Source organism: Ciona robusta, chromosome 4 (genome assembly GCF_009617815.1).
Source record: "Ciona robusta chromosome 4, ASM961781v2".
Classification (NCBI taxonomy): domain Eukaryota; kingdom Metazoa; phylum Chordata; class Ascidiacea; order Phlebobranchia; family Cionidae; genus Ciona; species Ciona robusta.
Genome location: NC_143238.1, coordinates 3,026,011 through 3,050,637, shown reverse-complemented (window position 1 = coordinate 3,050,637; position 24,627 = coordinate 3,026,011). Strand labels below are relative to the sequence as shown.

Sequence of the window (24,627 nt, the reverse complement as noted above, 5' to 3'; positions counted from 1 at the left end):
TTCTTATAAACAGCTACATAAAGCCATGCAAGTTTAAATTGATATTAATCACAAGAAACTCAAAATGCATTAACACCGTCCATCTTTTCTGTTAACTAGAATTATTTCCCGGGGGATTCCCCACGGTGAAACAATTTACAAAAATGTCATAATCTGTTTGTTGCAATTAAAAACGTTTTCACAAACAATTTTACCAAAAATAAAACTAGCAAACACCATTAAGATTTTGTGGTACAAACACTCTTGCCCGTGTATTATGTAATCGTGATTTCACCAATAGATCCTCCATGTTTGATCTATTTGTAATACACACACATAAAAAATCGTTCGGGTTACAGTATATTGAAATATTTTGGTGTTAAAATCAGAATATATGTTGCGAAAAACGGAACATAAGAATTGCATTTTCCGTTGCTAAACAAACAATTTAATTCGTTTTGGATAAAGCTAGATATTTTTATACCCCTTCACGTATTTTAAACAAGTTTTGATTGTTAAATGTGAACTTCACGATTTGTAGTATGGTTGTAAAGAGTTCTCAGTTAAAAGTTCCGTTAAATGAGAAGAAAACGTTGGAAGCTCGAGAAATACTGAGACAACGACAAACGTCAGATGGATTAACGGAATACCTGGTAAAATTACTAAGCAACTACGCAGAATTTTTTTAACCAAAGTTGTTCTTAAACTACAGTAAATTTTAAGTGTTCGAGTGTTTTGAATATTTTTTCACGATTCTACTGAAGAATCCTTTCCCTATTTTATCTGCTAACCTCTAAGCGTAAATACTAACCCATATAACCACCAATTCCTGTAACCCTAACCTCTAACTCATATTGGATACCTAGTAACTTATATGGCATATACTCACTAACTTGTAACCAATAGGTAATGTTCAAGGCTTGTTGCTTATAGCATTGTGGGCGTATGTGTCCTTGGGCAAGACACTTAACGACACTTGCTCCAACCCAGGGGTCACTAATGGGTTGTCCAAATTATCAGCCATACCAACCTCTAACACCTTCCACCTGCCTAATCTGTAACGTATAGAAGGATTCTTCACAAATACCATTTTCATATTTCCAGATTCGTTGGAGTGTATGCAGTGATGAAGTTAGCAACTCAATAGACGTTGCATCCACTTCAACCAACACCAGTGAGGATGCTAAACACGGAAAAGATGTTTTTCTATGGATGAGCAAACATGCTGTAAGAATTTATTAGGTGTAATTTATTTTCTTCCAAATAAATGTAAAAATGTTTTAACCGTAAGCGTGTTTTACCTAACTGTTGTTTTGTCGCTTTATCTTGTCTTTTCGTTTAAAATATTTCTAAATCTTCGCTACCGTAATCGCAGAGACAAATAAAAGTTATTATTATATTAAATTTTTGAGGCCTTGCACTTGTCTGCATTTTAGAATGTAATAACTAAAATTCGAAAACAAAATTTAAAAAAAATGTTAGCTACCAAACTCTGCAGCCTGATTGGTGCATTACCAATGTATTGAAACTTGAAATATTGTTTTTTGTTTTTTATCACCATATTCTCAGATAAATTTTTATCTGGAATTTAAGTACCTTTTTCCTGATTTGTGTGTATATTGATTATCAACTGTCGTTTTGTTGCTAATTCCTTTCTATTAATTTACTTGATATTCACTACTTTATCCTAAAAAAAAATAAATAATATTATGTTTATGTTTTTTGGGGTGATGGGCCAATCCTAGGACCCATTACGGGCCACACTACGGGACCTCACCCACATAGAATAAATAATATGCAACCTTAGGTGCTGTAATAAAATTGTTTGTCTATATTTCTTTCAGTTACAAACATGTTGCCCACACTTATACACAACTGAGCCACAACCGAAACCCAGTGATGGAAATTCTTCATCAGTTGTTCCTGGGAGCAAAAAGATGGAGGAGGAGGAGCAACCTCAGCTTGATATGGAGGAACTAGATGACATGAGATATGGTATTGTTGGATTAATAAATAAAAACGTTTTTATTCTTGGGGCAAAGCAACAAAAGTTATAATAATATCGGTGGTGTTTTCTACACCTTATACCTACTTACGAGTCACCATATGTGTAACTATTTGTACAAAAAAAATTTGGGTATAAGTAAATACATAGTGCATATGTAGTGTTTACTGTTTAGTCACTGTAAATTTGACAAGATAAAATATATATACACTTGATCTTTTTTTAAAGACCTAAAGAGTTAAAAGTCAAGTTATCTATGTTTTTATTGGCATCAGGTTAAACCAAAGTTATAATCTTTATATACTAGATGTTGTAAAGTTGGTGAATCGAGCACGAAAACAAATGAATCGAGTTCGTAAAGATGCCGTTTCTAAACCATTGTTGAGCTTGTCACATACTATCAAGGTAATTTAAAAATTAAAATCAAACATAAAATATTTGCAGTTTTGCTGTTGATTCTCTTCTCTTTGTTCTTTAAAAAACTTTTCTTTTTTTTTAACCAATCGAAAAATAAATAAAAAATAAAGAATATGTTTTCTAATTTCCCATTCTAGTGTTTCACATTAATAACCACAGGTACTGAGCACATATGCTACACTTGGATCTCTCTCCGAAGTTTTCCGAGAAACGGGAGCACTGGATCTTATTCTTGATCTTCTATGGACGGATGATGCGGACACTCGAAGATCAGCGGGAAGAATGCTCCGAGCTCTTGCTCTTCATGATGCAGGTGACTTATTAAGATAATATTTTAAAACATAACTAAAAATAATGGTCATAACTTTCAGTTACACTTAAAAATTGCAATTTTCAAATAAAATGTTTTAAGTAAAATATGTCTGTGCCGCTGTGGGAAAGATTGAATTTTGTTAACATTTCGCTTTTTATAATATATATATATTTACATTATTTACATATAAATATCTTATTTTCCACAAAAATGTGTAGTTTATTTCAAAATTAATCTAGCCTATAATGTATATTATATTTTATTTACCGAAACAGTTTATAACATGTTTTCAAAATAACAAGTTTCCCAAAAAAAGTAAAAAACTTCATATTGCATTTCCACCTCCAGGAAGTCGAGCATACGTCCTCCTCTCCCTCACACAAGACTCCACGGAGGAGAATCACGGAGATCGGAAGAAACATTACGCTGACTTCGAGAATCGTGACATGGTGATGGAGATGTTTGCCGAGACGGCATCGGGGGAAGAAGCTCATGCTGTACAGCTTGATTCTCTACAACTCCCACAGGTATTTATGGCTGTTTGGGGTAAGATGGTGTAACCTTCGTTAAATTCCACAGGTATTTATTGCTGTTTTGGGTAAATATTACAGCTGGGTCAGTGGTTTTCAAGCTTTTTATCCTGTGGAAATTCAAATCAACTTGCCTCACAAAAATTTAGTTTGGTTTGGGTATTTTGTTGGTTGGGGTAAGATGGTTTATTTTTTCATTCTCGTTGCATTGGGTGGTAAGAATATTTTTCATACATAGAAAGGTGGGGGAAAACATTTTTTATTCTATTTTCCCGACCCATTTGACAAAGAGCATTCAAAAAAGGTTAAAACCCTGTTCTCACAACTCCCATAGACTGTTGTTAATTGTTTATTAAAACACGATCAGGTTATTGGATATTATGTGTCAAAGGTGTTCTTTTTTTTCCACCATATTATAGTATGTCGGGTAAGATCTATGTTTTCTATGTTTCCATTAATTTTATCATTTTGGTGGTATATAAAAAAATTACAGAATTATAAAACAATCCAGGTACTTCTCATTCATTTCCTTTTATTTGTTGTTAAATATCATGTATTCATCGATTTTGTTCCATAGGTTCCAGGAAAAGCTTTATTCACGCTGATGAAATGTTACCTCCGTGTTACATCACTTATGGACACAACGAATGCTGATCAGAGTAAATCACGATGCACATGGATGGTGCTTGGTACGTTTATTTCAAATATTCTTGGCAAAAAACTTAAAGTGGTTGCGTTTACATATTAGTAAAACAATTTTTACCACATTTATTAATTATGAGTATATTGTATCTATGAAAAGTAAAAAATTCTACAAACGAAGAAAGCTGGAAAGTATTGGCTACCATTACCCACTACAAAGTTAGTTTTTAAACTTTTATGATCTAAGACAATTCCTAAAATATTGCCAAGCTAAATTATTAAATTAATTATATATATATATATATATATATATTTAAAAAAAAAATTTTTTTGGAGGTAACTATTTTTATTCTATTGTTTTTTATATATATATAAGTGAGGTCCTATAGTGTGGCACATTTTAGGTTAGAGTTTGTTCTTTACCCTGACACCCATGGTGCTGCAACCCATTTAGTGACCACTGGGTTAGAGCAATGTCGGTTCAAGCGTCTTACTTAAGGACACATAAGCCTATCACTATTGAGCTTCAAACCCAGTATCTTTCATTTACAATGCAAACGCCTACCTCTTGAGCCACGAGGGGAATGCCCATGCTTGTCCCCTGGATGTTCACCATTCTTTTAAACCTAATAAAAAATGAACGTAACTTGCTTATTCTTGCGTGCATGAGAATATGAAAGTCGTTATAGCACTGATTTTCTGTTTTACACACCTCATGTTCTTTTCTGTGTGGCTGACAAATTAGACAACTCATTAGTGACCACTGGGTTCAATCAACCGCCTTAAATTGTCTTTACGAAGCATAAATATGCCTATAACCTTTATTATAACCAGGAGACACTGTAAACCACACACAAACAGAAAGGTTTGAAGTTGCCATGGCAATTGCTGATCTAATCAATGAATTAAATCGTATTATGGATTGGAACAACAATGAGAAATGGAGTAAGTTTTTATGTTTTCTTTGTTTTAACCATTTCCTAAAAATTATTCTATTTAACAAAAATATTAGCTTAATTTCTGCAGTAGTGACATTTATTAACATATATATTTTTAAAAAAGTTGTGTTTGGATATTTTTAATTTTTAACTCCGTTTTTTTTTACAGGTGCTGCACAGGCAAAATGTAAAACTGAAGAAAAACAATTGAATTCCTTGGCAGATATTAAAGTAGATAGAAATGCAATGGTAAGAAATGCTATGATATAGTAGCAGCTTACAGTATATGCTAATATGTGACCTTTACTGTCCTAGTGATTTTTATCAGGTTTTGTATGAATGAGGCCCTATGGTGTGCTACACCATTGGACCTAGAACGTAGGCCAGAATTGGCCCATTTCCCAAGTGTTAGCACAAAATATAAAAATAATATAGTCAAAATAAATATTATATTTTTGAGTAAGCAACATTTATCTTTTTTAAGTAACAAAATTTTTGTTTTAAAAGTAAAAATATTAAAATTCTTAAATGTGAAAAAACACAAAGTAAATGAATAAAAATTGTTTTATTGAGTAAGCAACGTTATTCTTTTTTGGGACCAAGAAAAGTTTTTATGAATAAAAAAAATAAAAAATCATTTTTCAGAAACAACGCATTAAACAACAACAAATAAATGAGAAGAAACATTTGTTTCCTCATGCTTCCCAACAATCTATTGACCCAGCTCTACTTTCCTCCCTTTTAAAATCAGAGCAACCCAAACCAATGTACAGGTACGCCAGTATTGAAATTATGACTTATTTCTTCCAAAAATATATAATGAATCGTTTAGTTTTAATTAAGAAGTCAGCGTCAAAAAACAGGCCTAGGTATTATGCAGTTTCTTAGGCCATTTTTTATTAGTTCTTAAACTATATTTTGATGGTTTTTTAACTATATTTGATGGTTCTTGAAATATTTTTTTGAAATATTTTTTTTAGTTTTTAAACCATATTTTTAATAATTTTTAAACAAAACCATTTTGTATGGTTCTAATTTTTCGTCTTAAACTTAACCCTTTTTTGTCACCAGGCACCCAGGTACATTTGTAACAAGGCGTCAATACGCTGAATATGTTCAGTCAAAAATCAAGCCAGGATTTCGTGTGCGAGCGTGCCATACATACCAGGATGTAACGGAAGGTGATGAAGGAATATATCGACAACATAATGATTCAACACCCCCTGTACAGGTACGATAGCTATGTGAAAATAATTCGCTGTTTTTTATATTGTGCATCTCCACAAGGATTTTGTATTTATAATTTCCGTCTTGTGAGCTATGATTGTATGTCTAAAATTATGAAGTATGATTATAACTTAAAAATTTAACGGTATCTTTAAGTTGCTGTGTCTTACAACGAACTCCTGCTCTGTCAAATATTGAGAAGTAATAGGCTATATATATATATATATATATTATACATATATTATATATATGTTGCTTGAAACAAGCTTTTATCATTTTTTTCTTCTGCTTGTAATGGAAGAATAGTGATATGAAAATAGTTCTATTTTTATTTATGCTTTAAGTATTTCTTGCTGTCACTCCTACACAGTTGCTTTAAAATCATCCTTTTCAAGTGTTCTAGCATTGATAAAACCAACAAAATTGTTTTTTTCGCTCAAAAAACAACAAAATTGAAAATTTTCTCTTACCTTGTTAAAGGAAGAGTGACATTAATATTATTGTTATACCAACACCATACTGGATACAATTTTACATTTACTTCCTAGATAACACCTTATCTTTTCAGGTATTTTGGCATAGATTAAACCGGCCTTTCTGGGTTCACTGGCACCACATGCAATTAATTGGAGATTCAAAACGGGACTTTAAAGAACCACCACCCTTTGTTACTGACCCAGAGAACTCACTTCTGTGGCCTCAGCTCAGTGGTGAGTTTTGGTATTTTTTTGGTACTGATGCCGGTTCTTAAGATTATAATATGGCATATTGCTTTTAGTGTGAAAGGGCTTGAAGTTTAAATCAATGAAAGTAACTTATAAACTTGTTACCTTAGTGGAAGAGCAGTCGTAATAGTACAAGTGTTATGTTTCGTACACTTTGTGCCCGCTTATGAGTTACCATGTATGTAACTTTGTGGGTGATTTTTTTTTATTGGCTTTAAAAGTTAATACATACTGACACAGCTGTTTTATACACCTCATGCCTGCTTAAGAGTTACCACCTATCGACCTATGTAACTTTGTGGATGATTTCGTTTTGTTGGGCACAAATAGTCAATATATATTTCATACTAATACATATGTTTTATACACCCCATACCTACAGTTACCACATATAACAGATAATTTGGTGCATCCAATTTTATCATCATTTTTTATTTTAAAATACTTCCATCCAATTTTATCATCATTTTTTTAAAAAAATACTTCTATTTCTTGTTTCAAATTTGTCGCTCTTAAAATTTCTTAAATACACTTTACATAAAAATTAACCATTTCCTCATATTAGGAATGAAAATGATGGAAGGGTCAATGTACGGAATCTCTCCAAACAAAATAAACACAACAGAAACAAAGGTAAAATAAAAAACAACAAACATATTCATGGAAATAAAATAAGATATGCTTGTTATTTTTTGTTGTTATTAATTTTTTAATCCTTCTATAAAAACTGTTATTTTTTTTTTAATATTAAATAATTTTATTTAGTAGAAGAACAATAATGAAAGAACAATAATAGTAGAAGAACACTGATGTATATAATATTGATATATATACAATTTATTAATTACAATACCAACACCTTTTCTGCAGCAAGACATTGTTAACGTAAACATAAAATAACACATTATTAACATAATACAAGTGGCCTAAATCTTTCTTAATATGAAAAATCTATTTACTTTATTTTTGTATACCTACCTTTCTATTCTATATGGGTTAAATCTTTGTTAGAGGATCTAGAATTAGGCTAGATTTTGCTCATTACCCAAAGTGTATTCACAAAGTAATATCACAGTTGTTACATATACATACAGCATGATGTTTCAACACAAGATTGGTGGCTTCTCTTGTTTTATGCCGACAAACTTACCAAGGAAGTGAAACAAAATATCAAAACTTTCATATCCCTGAAGGTACTAGCGCCACTTTATAAAATCTTTATATAAAAAAATAATTTTTTTCATTGACAATTTTTTTTTTAAATTTTAAAGCTGTGTATGCAAAACTTTTTTTTTTATTTTTTAATTGTGTATGGGGAAACTTTATTCTGGCATGCCAGATGGTATTTGTTTTAAACTGAAACTGCTATAAAATCTGATTAGCAAAACTTTTCTACCCATTTGTATACTTTGTAACTTGCCTACCCACTAAATCAAATAACGAATTTGGCATATAACCAAAAGTTTGCAGATCTATTCTTTATAATACAATAATAAAACTTATTTTCTCCTTTTTAAAATTATAGATATAATACCTACCTCTAACTTGCTTTAAACATTTGACATTTTGGCACAACAGCCACGCTATTTAACCATCATTCTTTCCCACACTTTTTATCCATAGCGTGTTTTAACAACTGCTGTTTGGCTGTTGATTCCCTTCTCTTTGTTCTTTAAATAACATGATCTTGGCTATTATTCCCACAGAGATAAATAAAGTTTAGTTTCATATGTTGTGATATGACACATAAATCAAAACTTTTTTTTCGCATATAACTTGATGTAAATTACATAAAAATGTTTGTTTATTTTCAGTATCCCACAGCCAGTCACTTGAGCTTACTGGAACCAGATTTTGAAACTGCTTTGTTTGTGGTGGCTGAAATATTAAAGCAATGTTCAGTTAAAGACAAGGTAAAATAACAACATTTTTTTTAAATTAATAACAAAACATTTTTTCATATATTTTTTTTTTAAATATTCTTATAATATAACTTATGTAAAAGTGAGCTTTATTAAAAATAAGTTAAACATATGCAGGTATTTTAAATGTAGCTTTGAATCAGAATTTTCTTTAAAAAAAAAGATTTTTTTCTAAAAAGACAAATATAGAAAACGTTATGACTTAATATTTTACACAGGCCTCGTTATGCTGCTTGGCTACAGTAAAGGTATTAGTGGACACAATAGAAGAAAACATGCAATGTTCTGTTAATAAACAAACTGCTGAGGACAAAGATGAAAAAAATGAAGAAATTTCTTCAATAAATGAAGATACTGTTGTGGAGGTTGAGGAGCAAGGTCAGTTGTGCTTTGAACGGATGTAAATTATCTGTTCACGCAGCTTTAGTGACAGTTGGAATAAAATGAGTGTTTTGTTTCATACGCCATATGCCTGCTTATGTGATTTTGGGTCATTGTTTTTTATATTGTTAAATTTTTTTATGGCCGATAATTTAGACAGCCCATAAGGGTCCACTGGGTTGGAGCAATTGCTGTTAAGTGTCTTGCCTAAAGACACAAATAAATGTAATGCCTAAACTGATAGCAGCATTAAGCCATAAATTTAAAAGTTAAAAAATCTCCGAGTTGTCATATAAAATGGCACTAAAAAATTTGATTATTTGATATGAAACATTAAATTAACATTTAAAAAATTATGTGTTAAAGTAACATTTTATATATTGTACTGTGTTTTTTTTAATAGTGTTGTATTTTATGACTCACATATTTTGTATTAAATGTATTAATGTATTAAAAATTACTTTGTGCTCTTTTAGAACAAAAGAAAGAATCAGTTTCAAATGCACCAATTAAACCACGAAATTCATCGTTATTTAAACCTGCCGAATACGCAAGAGCTGTGGAGATGGGTTTAAGAATATCTTTAATTGAAGATGAAGCTACTGAAGATCTTTATGGTCAAATGTTAATGGTAATATTTTGGATCTGGCTTTTTGATTTTGTTTCTGCTAAGAAACATTTAGTGTTTTGTTAAAATATTAGGGTTTATTGTTTAAAACATTTTTTGTATGAATTTCCTGTTTTTAAAATAATAACTTTTTTTAACTGTATTTTTATGACAAAACAATAGATTTCTATCATTGCTATGTTTTGCAACCTTTTTTTTTAATATTTTTTTTCTTGCAAACTTTTTTTTGATAAAAAATGTTAAAATTTTTTTTCTGGAAAACAATAGATTCTATATTATATTCTATATACGTATTTCATATATTTTACTACTCCTTAATTAAAGATTAATGTGGTTGCAATTTATGCAAATTTCCCTTTTTCTCGCACCAGGTAGAAGAGAATTATGAACTAGCAGCCAAAGTATGGAAAATGCAGCAAGATGGGGAAAAGCTATCCACCATATCTAATGCATTTATCATGAAAAACTCTGCAGCAAAGATCATAGTTATGACAGTACTAAGAAACATAGCTGCAAGGTAGCGTGTTAAAGTTTATAATAAATTTCAAGGGAGTGTGTTTAAGTTACTTTAAATAATTGTACTTTATGTGTAATAGATTTATGTAAAATTACTTTTTATAAACTGAAGTTCTAAGTACATGTAATGTGTTAAAATTTATTATGAATTTCAAGGGTGTTGGTTGTAGTTTGGTAAACTAATTACAAAATCGGTGTCATGAATTGTTAAGGTTGATCTACTTAGTATAATAAACTGAGCTGTTATGTGTTTAAACATGGGCTTTGGTGTGTCTTGAAGTTGGCCAAAGTTGTTAAAAAAAATAAATGCTGATTCAGAATTTAGGAATATTGTGACGTTTTCCTATGTGTTAAATTAAACTTAAAAATTGTCACAAGGCAATTTTTTCTGTCATTGCTTCCAAATTGTCAGTAAAATAAAATGACTGGTAATTTTTGTGTCTATCTCCATTGAAATGTAAAACCTTGAATAAAGTAGTGCAGGGAAAGACGGGACACCTTTATTATGTTATATACAAATATCGTGATTGTGTTTTAAACAATTAACAATGGTCTAGGGCAGTCGTGAGGATATAGTTTTATAATTTTTTTGAATGTTCTTCATTTACTACTAAGTTTGATGAGAAAATAGAATAAAAGGTGTCCCATCTTCCCCCACCCTATTATATATTACATACAAATAACATGTATTGAATAAATTGCATCAACAGAACTGATGTTGGTGTTGACAGTAGGAAATATGAAGTGGAGGACATGTTACGTGATCTCAATACTGCTGTACAAGATGAAAACAGGTCAATTGACACTTTTTTAGATCTTTATTTAACTTTAACCTTTTAAGATTTAGGTTAACAAACTAGCAATCGTCGTTAAGTATCTTGCGTATGTGTCCTTGGGCAAGACACTTAACCGCAATTGCTCCAACCCAGTGGTTACTAATGGGTTGTCCAAATTATCAGCCATACATAAGAAAAAAATGAAAAAATCCCCCAAAAAATAACTACCCACGAAGTAACATACGTGGTAACTCATAAGCTGGCGCAAGGTGTTAAACCTGTGTGATAACGACTGTCGTTTTCCAACCAAGCGAGGATAAAGCAAGTTACATTCATTCATTCATTTAACATACAAGCCCAAAATGGAAAAAGTTGATTTAATGTTTAAAACTATACAACAATTTTGGGCAGAGTGGAGTTCTAAACCTCTAGTGGAGAGCGAAACCACTGCGTCTTAACTAATTTAATTTTTAAATTAATTTTTTTTTATTCATGATTTGCAATCATCATTAAAACATTATCCACATATTTTACTAACTTAATCAATCAGATTTGTTCAACCTCCTACTTTCCAACAGTACTGTCATAAAAGTGAACTTATATTTGGTGACTACAAAACTTACTAATTTATTAATATTTCAATTTTAATTTTTTGTTATGATTTGTAAACATCATTAAAACATTACATCAAAATTTCACCAATTTACCAAATTTTTTTATTATTTTTCAACCACCTAATTTCCTACAGTACTGTGATGAATGTTTACCTATATTTGGTGAACGCACTCATCAAACACCACCCACCAACAAGTGTTTTCGCAAGTTCCGATACAGATGGCATTAGCATGCTACTTGCCACCTCTGGACACCTCAAATGCACCTTTGATATTGTTTCCAAGTTTCAAAGCGAAAAGGAAATAATTCACTTGGCAATTCATGTATGTTATTTATTATTTTTTTGCATATATATATAGTAGGGTGGGGGAAGATGGGACACCTTTAGTACGTAATATTCAAATACCCTGATCATGTTTTTAAGAATTAACAACGTACAACTGTCTTTGGGAGTTGTGAGAATACGGCTTTATAATTCTTTAAATGTTTTTTTGTTAACTAACAAATTGGACGAGAAAAAAAGAATAAAAAGGTGTCCCATCTTCTCCCACCCTACTGTATCTATATTTTTTTTTAATCATAATTTTTTTAAAGCATCCGAAATATAAATCTTTTATAAATTCCATATTATTATGCTAAATTAAACCTCTACACTCCTAATCACTATATATTGATAAACTGTTGTTGTCAAGCATAGTGAGGGATGACATTACAGAATAATTAGGTATTCTAGGATATCCCAGAATACTTTGTTTTGAATCTAGAATTCCGAACCTAGAATTTCGAATCTTTTTGTATTTCTAAGAAAAAACGTATAAAGTAAAAATGGCCAAGCCGAAACGTATAGCAACCTTTAAAAAGACGCTGAAAACGTTTTCTCTCGAAGGTCCAACAAACACAAGAATCTTTTTTTCAAAATTATTAAATCTTAAAAAATTTTTAGTTTAGTTCAGAGATGATGTATGATGACGTCATTAAACAGAACACCTAATCCCGTAATCAGATTCGAACAAAAGGATTCGAAATTTTGTAATGTGCATTCCTAGGCATAGTACACATTATAAACAGCTTGTTATAATAATATTGGTATTATATAATGATATTTAGCAGTACTGTAAGTTATACTGTTAACCATTCAACTCCCCCCCCCCCCACTAGTGCATCTGTAGCATCATGGGAGCACGCTCATATGCACAGAATCCAACCAAGACAAAGTCAGTTTACAAAAACCTCATATCCGCAATCATTACGTCTATTGCATCAAGCAATACTGCCACAGGACCATCCACTTCAACAGATAAGGTGGGATATGTGCTAAGAATCAATGTATGATTTAATTCAACTTGTTTACTCAGTGTGGTGGAGCAACGGCTATAACACGGGTGTTCTGTTTTATACACCTCGTTCCAGCTTACGAGTTACCATGCATGTAATTTTGTGTTGAATTTTTTTGGCGTAGTTTAAAAACACTATGTCGCCACCTTATTGTTTCTAAACTTTAGTAGTTTTTATTCTAGCTACATGTATCATATCTCTTTTTACAGGACACAGAAACAGGGAGTCTACATTGTTTTATCACTGTGTTTGAATCACACATTAGAATCGTGTTGGAAGAATTTAAGAAAAAGGAACCGGTTACTTCCAAGTTTAATGACATTGACAGGTGAATTTTTCAAATGATTTTCAAACAGTTTTTACATTACGAGATAAAATTACTCTTTAGCAATTTGTGCATTTGCAAATTTAATATTTTTTATTATTTTAGTGCGTGATGTTTGCCACTGCTTTATAATGGGACTGAATTTTCATGTTTGTGAAAGTATTTGGCTTAAACGGATCTGGTGTTACGAAAACACAACAGACAAAAATCAAGTGTAACCAATTGTATAATAAAGTAGACATATTTTTTCTATGGCATAGTCAGTCTCTTATTCTTGATTGTATTTGAATGAGATTGATGGCACCTTTAGAACCAAGAATAAGGTCCGACGATGCCATGGGAAAAATATATATCTTATAACCTGGTGCTAAAAAAGTGTAATCGACAAAAAACAGGTCCAAACAATTGTAGAATGAAAGATATATATTACATTTTTTACATAAGAAACGCTCAGCTCTATGACCACCAGATCAGGGTCAGATTCGCAGAATTTATTAGTGTCTTAAAATTATCTAACTTAAAATTTATATTTTAATTAGTAAATGTAACCTTTATCATACTTATAAGCTTACACACACTTTTTCAGTCCATCAAATATTACAACACTTTATGAGATACTCTGCATTCTGTGTATGATAATGAGACTGGACCACAGTAAAAGCATGGTGTCTGAAAGAGACACAATTCTCACAGTGATTTGCAAAGCTACCAAGGTCAGTTCATTAACCCCCACATTACATGTTCATTTCAACCAGTTAGTGCATGGTTTTTACATTGAGTGTAAACAGTATTGGCTTTGTTATGGATATGTTTATGTGGAAACCAGTTAATTTGTATGGTTTTTCACATAGAATGTACATGTACCATAAAATAGCCTAAGTTGTGCAATGGGAATTTCTCTTATAAAACTTCACCTGCAAAATGCTAGTTTTATCTCTTTATTTTACATCATAGTAAAATCCCATGGTGTCTTTAATTTATGGTCAGCTGAAAAGAGTGTTGATAATAATTTAGACTAAAGTTTAATTTGTTTAAAACCAACTTAGTTGCCAGAAAGCACACAATTAAGAAAGAAGTTTAGACACACAAACTCAATTTAAAAAAAAAATAAAAACTAAAATATTTGAGTAAAACAAAAAGAATATAAAAACAGACAAAATGGTATAAAAACAACAAATATTTGGTTTTAACAACAAATAAATATACAGCAATCAAATTATTAAATAATCATTAAATTGAAAAATGTGTCGTACACACCCAGGTTATACCAGCAGGCAACCCCATACGAGATATGCTGCTACGGTTACGTGGTCTTACCATCTCTTGCTCACATGCGGACTTTCTAGAAATCAGTGACAACCAACCTAGCGATGGTAAGTTTGTATTAGTTGTTTGTGAATATCTCTACATTGTATTTAAAAGAACTTATGGCTAAAAGCCTAAAGGTGGCTTTACACAGTATCCGGCATGCGATTTTGGGGTAATGGGCCAAGTCTGGCCTAAATCCCAGGTCCTCACGGACCTAACCCATACAGAATCTGGCATGCGAATTCGTATGCAAACCCATTACTGAATTCCGCATGCGGCAGCAAAATCCGGACAAAATGGACGAATTCCGGATACTGTGTACAGCCACTTCAAAAGGGTTTTTTAAAAGTTTGTATTCATTTTTTAACGGCTCATTTTGTATGAAAAACGTAGAGTATATACAAGGTTTCATCCAGCAAGACTTTATCAGGGAATGTGACCATGATGAGCCTTTTGTAGGAGTTCATGGTTTTTATGCAAATCATTTTACATTGTATGTGAAATACCTTATGGTTAAAATAGTTTTTTTTATTTTTTTTATTAGATTGGATAATAGCCCAGTTCTAGCCAAATTCCAGGTCTCTGGTGTGCCTTACTGTAGGACTTAACTCATTTAAAATATACTACCACAAACAAATCTAATAACAAAAATGTAATATTTTTAGACCCTCTGGAGGGCTTTGCGTTTGGTACTTTCCAGCTGAGTGATTTAAAGGACAATAAATCACTGGAAACACTGCCGGGTGGTATTTCAAACATAAGATCACTTTCACCATCTGATGTGGGAACCACTGTTAACAGTTTTGTAAGTCAATTTGGTGGATGAGTTAACATTTTAGTCTATACTATTGGTATTATTGTTACTGCACTTTTAAATGTTGATTTTATAACCTAATACTACTGTTTTTTTTAATTTTTTTATTTGTGGATGACTATAGTTATTAATTGTCTGCACACATATTCCACAATGTTAGCACTGGCGAGCCTTGAACTCATCACATCTGGGTTACAGGCAGGCGTGCTAACCAACTGTGAAAATATCAAAGCCAGAAAAAATATATCAAAGCCTTAAATTTTATTAAAAAAATAAAGAATAAAACCAAGATATTATTAAATTTAACATAGATCCCAAAAAACGAGTACTTAATCCCAAATTATCCTCACAACATCTTCTTTCCTGTCTCCAGGTATCAGAGCAAGTCCTCCCTATCCTCCGCATCACTCCCGCTACTCCTGGGCAAGGGAAGTGGGTGAAAACGCTCCGAAACTTCTTCCAGGAGACGGAGAGCATTTCTGATAACGTGGCACCATTGTTGGCGGAGGCGCACTGGTCAGAGGTTGTGTCTTGTCTGCACAGACTGCTAGAAGCTTGTAGTGTTTCTCCTGACCCATTTGGTTCAGATACCAAAGAAGTTAGTTGCTTTATGTATTTTTATATTGTTTAGTATTATTACATGTATTTTTTTGGTATTTTTTAGCGTAAAACATGTTTATCCTTTGTTTTAAATGCATACTAAGACAAAATACTAAAGTTTGAGTATTAATAAAAATGCTCAAATCTAAAGGTACCACCAAAGTTTCAAAAAACGAAAGACTTTACAGTTTGTTAAGGTAATTTTGCAGTGAAACTGAACATACGACAGTGCTATCAAAATGTGTGTATTCATTTGATAGGTATGTTCAAATGTGATCTAAAGGTATCATCAAAGTTTCAAAATATCCATACACAAATTTTTATTTTTCGTTGGAATGCTTCTTTAAAAGCCTTTATCCTTTACAGGTTGCAGAAGATATAGTTGCCGTGTTATATCAACTTGCGGACTTGGACAAAGACTTTGCGGTGGAGTTGTGTAGTTTAGATGCCAAGCAAACTATTAACAGACTGCTTGACAAACATACATCTATTCCAGTAAGTTGACGTAATATTCTTTGTTATTTCGTGTTTTTATATTTGTGTCAGAAATTTTACCATTTTTGTGTGTGTTATTTATTATTTTTATTTTTTTTTTGTTTTTTTTTACTTTTTTGTGTATCCTATAAAGTGTTTTTATTTTTAGAAGAAAAAAACATGGGTTATAAAACACAGGAATAGATTAGTCGCCATATGTGCTGTTTTTCCACACCATTGACTAAAAAAGTAAAAAATAGACTGAGATTTTTAGATTTTATTCACAGAAAATAATATTTTATTAGAAGGCTACTTTGTTGTTATAAAATATAATTCAAGGAATTTTTTCGAAAAAATAAAAACTGCCCTCAGTATTGTCTTTCAACTTTTCGTGACCCTACTTGCTAAAATTCGCTTTTCGGACAGAAAACAGTGGAGTTGCGAGATTTAATTGGGTCATGTGAGAAGCAGAGAATCTTGCACAACAAACTTCTCGCTGTAGTTCTAGGAGGCTGTATCTCTACTGCCCTTCAGTGTGTGGAGGAAGCGAGAAATCGGTGTTCGGACATTAATATCCCGCTATTCAGTCAACTACTTGAAAATCTCTGCAAAGGTGAGTCAGGAAACTAAAAAAAAAAATTAAATAAATTATTACTTTTGCTAAAACATTTCTGATGTGATAAATCTTTTTTATCTCTTTGTGATAAATTTTCTTTTTTTTGTGATACACCTTTTTCTCTTTTTGTGATAAATCTTTCTCTTCCTCCTCAGGAGCGGATGTTGAGATGAAGGAGGAGCGATGTTGGGAGAGATTGGAGGCTTCCACAAACCAACGTCATGTCCTCAAATTAACGGACGGGAATCCGAAGACGTACTGGGAGAGCAATGGAAGTTCGGGAGGACATTGGGTTAATGTTTATATCAAGAAAGGAGTTATTATTCGGTGTGTATGAATGTGTTGTTAATTTGATGGAATACCTATTTGCGCAGTGCATTATTTAGGCCGCTGGCTTCAGACATTTTTATACAGTAAAAGTTGAAAAATTAATTTCAGTTTGCAAAAAAGTTTTTGTGTTTAAGATTTTGGAATAGGCCATTTGGCAATGATCGTATTCTGTTTTAAAATTACCTCGGCATACAGTAGGATAGTTAAGGTAAGTGAGGACCCGCAAAAATTATGCAGACTGGTATTGTCAACCACTGATTCAGAGCACAAAGCACTGTGCTAATACATGTCATTCATACAATGAACCAATGGTTTTTAGTTCACACAATCGGTATTTATTAATAATTTGGTCACAGTGAAGAAATTTAATAATAATTTTCAATTGGCATTTCCAACAAAGTTTTCTGTTAGAAAGGTCTTGCTCCTAAATCATAATTTCATGAAACGTTAAAAACATATATTATTTTATTTTTTGTATCAACTTTTATTTTTTCTTTAAATTCGATTTTTTTCCTTTCAGAAAAATGACGATAACTGTAGCTCAGGAAGACTCAAGTTACATGCCTTCCAGGATTGTTGTTCTTGGAGGAACAAGTCCTCTGGATGTTAGCACTCAGCTCTCTTGCATCAATGTGATGTCCTCGGATCGTGAGGTTGTGCTCCTTGAAAATATGAAGAAGTTTTGGCCGATGGTTCGGATTTCTGTGCGGAGGTGTCAGCAGGTAAGATGTTATGTTTTATTTTTTAGATATTTTTAACTGTACTTTTTATCTGTGTTTATTTTTGTCTATAGAGCAATCATCTTTTAAAAATTGCCAATTTTTCTTGTTAAAAATTCTGATATATTTCATAAACGGCCATTTTTTTGCTGTCTTTTCTTTCTTTTTCATTAAAAGTTGAAGAAATATTTTTAAATATGACCAGTTGTTGGACATATGTGGCTAATTCATGCTACATATACTTTTACCTGCTATAAGAAACTGCTATTAGTAAAAACTACCAATAAATCTTATAGCTCTTGAGCAATAATTCGATACTGAACTAACATATAGTAGGATGGGGGAAGATGGGACACCTTGTTATTTCATTTTCTCGTCCCGTTTGGTAGTAGACAAAAAACATTCAAAGAATTCCACCTCACGACTCCCATAGGCCGTTGTTAATTGTTTAAATAACGATCAGAATATTTGAATATTACGAGCTGAAAGTGTCCCATCTTTCCCCACAGTACTATACATCTTGTATACTAAATTAACACATACCTTAAACATAGGGTGGAATAGACACTCGTTTACACTGCTTGGAGGTGGTTGGACCTAAACCATCATTCTGGCCGATACTACGACGTCAACTGTATGTCCGTACAAGCCTCTCGTACTCCGTACAAGCACATGTGTGGGCTACTGAAGCTTGCAGGGGGAACACTGAGGATTTAAAACAACATCAAATATTAAATGTACCAGATAGGTAAGTCGTGAAAAAAAATTGTAAATATTGAATTGCAAATTTGCAAGTATTGTAAATAATACAACGTAAGTTGGAAAATGTTGTAACTAAGTAAATTCGTAAGTTTTTTAAAAATAATTGTAAATTTTAAAGTATTGTTTAGAATTGAACGAATGAATGTAGCTTGTTTTATTCTCGTGGGCCCGAAAATGACAGTTGTTATAACATGGGTGTTTTATACAGCTGGTGCCAGCTTACTGTTTTGTACATTTACTATATGCAACACTTTTCATTTAATATATATATATTGTCTGCTAGGTGTAGCGACCGCACTAACTGTAAGCGTGTTTTAACAACTGTTGCTTTATCGCTATATCCTGTCTTTTCGTTTAAACTATTTCTAAATCTTCGCTACCATATTCCAAGAAAAAAAAATAAAGTTTTTTATTTTTATATTTTAAAACATCTAAGTTACCAACAACTTTTAAAACAACAATATATATTCACCTACCCACAGGTTAATAGCAGCAATCAAATACGAACAAGGATTTGCCGACAATTTTCTCCCAAATTCCGAGTGCGCAACTGTGCTCGGCCAGGCATGTAGGGTTGCTCTCTCGTCTCCAGTATTTTCAGGTTTTTTAAAAAAAAATTTTGAATTTTTTTTTAAATGAGTTTAGTTAATATTGTGTTATGGTAAGGTTTCAATTCTATTAGAATTTAGAAACACGAAATGCAAATAATATGTTGTTTTAGTGAAGTAAAAATAATTATTCTAGTTTTGTATTACAGCAAAATTTAAGCTTATTAAAGCCTATTTTATTATATGATTCTACTACTAATAAAAACTGCTAAAAAATTTTTAGTGTTTTTTTTATTTTTCTAGTGCTTTTAAAAACTGAGGGTGAAGAAAAACAGAGCTTGTTGCATAAATTACTCCTAGCTTACGTGACGGCTGATAAAGATGAAGATCGTGTCTTCACTTTAAAGATGAGGAAGTTATGCCGATTCCTCATGGATCTGGATGCGGGGATTCCAAGTCCTGCATCCTCCAAAGCTCCCGAATCCGGGAGCAAAGAGAACTCTTCCACTTGGTCGAGGAAAGTCCAACCTCGATCTGGGAAGTCGGATGGGAGTGGAAGCGGAAGAGTCTTGACTCCAAATTACAGCGGATCAGGTGGAGGACGCTCCAAGGAAGACCTCTCCTCCATCACTCTTGTGGATGAAGATGCTTTTCATCACAACTCCCATCTTCCGGAGGTTGCGTTATGTTGGGCGTCCATCGTCTTTTCTCAGTTTTCCGAAATCATCAAAAATTCATTTTCAAATTTACAAGAACCTCTTCAGCCTTCCAAGTGTTTTGAACTTGTTGAAAAAATCTTATCAAAACATAAATTTCTTCAGCAATCGATGAAAAATATATTCGGGCCGAAATCTCATGTTTCTGTTATGTTGGCCACCGGTATTTGGAGATCTTTCCTTTCTTTAACATTGGAAACTTCTGTGAGACTGAGCTATGTGTTAAGTTGTGTAATTGACACAATAATCGAGACGTATTCATTTAAATCAAGGCCCAACTTACTGAGATTAAAAGAGCTTCTCCCGATAAGCAGTGGAACTGATTTCTGTCACATTTTTGAGCATCTTTACTCGCTCTTCATGATGGAGAGATTGATCCGTGATCCTCCCTGCCTGGAGGTGGAGGAGGAATGCTGCGGATACCTCCTCCCTTGCTTCCCAAAGCATCAACCATCGAATTTGCTCCAGGATGCGGTTTACTCCAACCAACTTCACGATAGGTTTATTTCTAAAACATTAGAGGAGCATGACATTGCCAGTAAAAACAGGGACCAAAAATGGGGCCAATATTTATTTCTTCTTGATGGTGGTTTCAGAACCTTAATATTCAGACAAAATGTCACTTCTTTTTCAGTTGTTCAAAAAGGCGTGGTGGAAAAATATTTATCCCGACTTGACTGTCGACTGTATAGCTTAATGCACAGTTTTGAGCGATTTTATCGGGGCCAAAGAGAAGAAAGTTGCTTACGTCTTACTGCAGCCAGCAACCAAACAATTAAATGGACAGGGGAGGGATATGCAGTTGTTTTTGATACGTTAACCAACAAAGAAATTCGGGTTACGACTGTACAGATGATACTTTTGCTTCATTTTAATGAAAACAAAGTTGTGGATTTGGAAGATTGGAAACTTGCGTTTCCGAATCAATGGAAAGTTGCTTTGGATGTTTTGCTTAAGAAAAAAGTTGTCCGAGAGGTGGGAGGCGGGAAATTTGAGGCTTGTGAAGAGGTATTGGAGGACCTGGACTGCTCTCCCGATGTCTATGCTCCCATCCAATCGCTTTGGAACAAAACGGAGAAGATTAAGCAACATCACGATCGTAGGTCTTCCATTATTGACTGCAAGATCATAAAGAAGATGAAGCAAAAAACGGAGTGTTTGAGTGATGAGATCATTGAAGAGGTCCTCCGGAAGAGCACAGAGGAAGAAGATGGGTTTATTCCAGAGGTTGAGCATATTCAAGCAAGATGTGAGCACCTTATAAACCTCGGGTACCTGACCAGAATCTCACGAAGGTCAATCAGGTATAATATCGACAGCAGTAAACAAAATGATTCAAATTCTGATGAAAATGTTCCAGAAGAGAAACCCGGACCGTCATCTCAAATTATGACATCTTTGGATAACGCTATTATAACTACAAGCTCCACAGTAGTGGCTGTGCAAGTTAAACCATTCACATCAGTTGTTAATCCATCTGCTGGGCAATTAACCTTTTTAACCACTGCACGGCCATTAAAAGCATGGGAAAGCGAGACAGAAGTTTCAGTTCTTCCAAGTTTACCAATCCATTCAAACACTCTTACAAGTGATCAAGTTATAACTGAAATCCGAACTGAAATTTCAAGACTGGCCGAAATTCTCTCTGAAAGTGTGGAAACTGCTGAAGCTTTGCTGCTACAGTTTGATTGGCACAGTGATAAATTGATTGAGAGTTATGCAGTGGCTAGAGAAACCACGCTTGCCTCGGTGGGTATTTCTGAAAATTCACCTCAAAAATCGGCCGAAATCGGGTCTATGTCTTGCCCAGTTTGTATGAATGCTTTAGAGAAAGGAGATTGCGTGTCTCCAATCTGTGGACACTTATGCTGTAAAACTTGCTGGAGGTCATACTTGGAAATGCAGCTGTCTTTGGATAAGTCTTCTACTACCACTTGCCCTTTGAATGACTGTACAGTGAGACCTACACTATCTTTGTATAGGTTTGTGTTTGGCGATGATAGTAAAAATGTTGATAAGTATGAACTTGGTCTGGTGCGGTCTTATGTTGACGCTAACAAACAGAGGTCTTGGTGTCATAACCCGCGTGGGTGCGACCGGATTGTTCAGAATAGTGGTAATGATGTAGGATGGTGTAATGCTTGTGGGTGGCAGACATGTTTTGCTTGTACTTATGTGGAGGCACATTCGCCTGCAAGTTGCGGACATATGTCACAGTGGATGGATGATGGTGGGTTCTATGAAGGGATGAATGAAGATGCGAGGAGCAAACATCTCGCTCGTCTTATTGCAAAGAGGTGCCCGAACTGCCAAGCGAATATCGAGAAAAACGACGGTTGTTTGCACATGAAGTGCGCCAAGTGCACTCATGACTTTTGTTGGCGATGCCTGCAGCCGTGGCGCCCGTCACATCGAGACTATTACAACTGCGGCACCAAAGTTAGCAAGCTTGCTCAAGCCGGTGTGAAGTTTGTGGAGTTTAACAAGCGTTGTAGATTTCACCATAAAGCAAAGCAGTTCGCATTTGACCTTCGTAGACGCCTTCTGTCAATCAACGACAGCCCTTCACCTGCCAACCTTCAGCTTTGTTTAAACATGTGCACCAAACTGGCGGAGTTCCGCAAAGTACTTGCCTACTGTAATGTGTTTCAATACTACTCCGTTGACTCTGAAAAACTGGACCCGATTGGGTTATATTCTGTTGCATTGGAAAACAAAACCCTTGCCCTCCAGGAACATATTGGGAATGTGCTTCTATGTTGTGCTGATATTCAGCACACAGTTGCTACAGTGAAACAAACTGATCTTATAAAAGGACAGCATTTAATGAACGATTGTGAAGATACTGTGAAGCGACTTACTACGTTTGCAAAGCAAGATATGAAGGTAATTCAACTATAAAAACAAATTCAGTTTTCGATTCTTATATTTTTTTGCTAAATAATTACTTGAAGTGTTATGTTTTTTTATTAAAATGTAAAGTATTTACCAAAACTGGAAAATACTATTTAAAGAAAAACGGTTAAAAACATAAAAAATTTTAAATGTCATGTTGTCTTGCTGGACAAAACCTTGGTATACCAAAATTAACACATATTACAAGAAAAGCAATTTCTAGTCTTTTGGTGTCAAAGTAACAGGATGGTTATGTATTTTTAAATTTAAATATTTTTCACCAGGTTGCCCTACCAAGTTCTACAAACCAAACTATCAAAGTAACCGATGGTGGAACAGTAGTCGTTACTAATGACGAAGACAACACAACGTTCGGAGCAAACTCCCGGCCAGCCGGAGACAGCCAAGATGAGGACTCTTTGCTCCTGGATCCGGTCCCATCCTACTTCACCTCTGATGATGATCAGGATGAAGGGAATCTCGCATCCGATGATGACTATGAGTATGATCAATCTGATGATGATATTTTCAGCTCCTCCCAAGCGATGCAGGAATCAGATGATCTTGAATATGACGACGACGATGATGATGAAGACGATGAAAGTGATCCTTGGCTTGATTTTTACGCATAACACTCGCATCATGTTACTTATAGTGGGGGGGGTAAGACGGGACGCCTTTGTGGGGTAAGACGGGACACCTTTAGCACCTATTGTCAAAATATCTTTATTGTGTTTTTTAAACAATTAACAACGGTCAATGGGAGTCGTTAGGATAAGTTTTATAATTGTATGAATGTTCTTTGTTTACCCCCGGATAAAACGAAAAAATAGAATGAAAAGCTGTCCCATCTTCCCCACCCTACTATATATTTCAAATACTTGGTATTTATTTAATTATGGTGGAATTGAACTTTATTTTTGCCATAAATTATTTTTTATTTTTGTAGTTTATAGTTGGGTATAGATTTGAACTAAACAATTAATAGTTTTTATTTTCTTCAGTTAAAAAAACAAACTCATGTAGTCGAGACAACATATTTCTATGTTTTTTAAACTATTTCTTGCCCAAATTTAGTTTAATATTATTTTTAAAAAGTAAAAACATTGTGGATGTATAATTATTTATCGGCTTGGCATAAATATGTAACTTTGTTAATTCTTTTTGTTCCCATTTAATTCTATGACATATTGTAGTGTAAATAACTGTACTTTAATGAGACAAATTTCTTCTTTAATTGACTTTTCTTTGCTGTTCTTTTTGATTTTTCATTTTCCAGGTCAAATTATGCTGTAAAGATATTATAAGCTCTATTTTCGACGCCCTATACTGCCCTATAACAAATTATACTCATTGTGTATGGTTCAAATTTGGGTTTAATTAGGTAAAATCTGTTTCCACCACTGTAAAACCTATTTCTTTAATCAAAAATAAATAGATTTCTCTTGGCTTAGTAGTTTTAAATAACAACTGGTTTGGCATATTTTTAAATTTTGCACGCATAATTATTTCACCAATTTTCCATTTTGTTCTTTCTTTAAGGGAATAGGAAAATGTGTGTTTTAGTTAAA

At 33.2% G+C, this 24,627-nt stretch overlaps 1 protein-coding gene across 1 annotated transcript; it reads left to right on the top strand.

Moving 5' to 3' along the window:
- The first annotated feature begins 19 nt into the window (after positions 1–19).
- On the top strand, positions 20–24,598 carry LOC149736642 (cullin-9-like). Its single transcript, XM_089877245.1, has 34 exons — positions 20–632; positions 1,084–1,206; positions 1,824–1,974; positions 2,292–2,389; positions 2,561–2,714; positions 3,063–3,241; positions 3,822–3,933; positions 4,721–4,831; positions 4,994–5,073; positions 5,470–5,597; positions 5,896–6,055; positions 6,620–6,761; positions 7,342–7,409; positions 7,871–7,969; positions 8,591–8,689; positions 8,917–9,076; positions 9,556–9,710; positions 10,079–10,224; positions 10,934–11,017; positions 11,748–11,937; positions 12,773–12,916; positions 13,159–13,277; positions 13,861–13,987; positions 14,536–14,647; positions 15,248–15,387; positions 15,770–15,994; positions 16,363–16,491; positions 16,897–17,083; positions 17,242–17,413; positions 17,937–18,138; positions 18,690–18,883; positions 19,380–19,498; positions 19,749–23,047; positions 23,341–24,598. The coding sequence occupies exons 1-34, from the start codon at positions 522–524 to the stop codon at positions 23,686–23,688; spliced, it is 8,067 nt and encodes a 2,688-aa protein (XP_089733371.1). The 5' UTR covers positions 20–521; the 3' UTR covers positions 23,689–24,598.
- Positions 24,599–24,627: the final 29 nt, after the last annotated feature.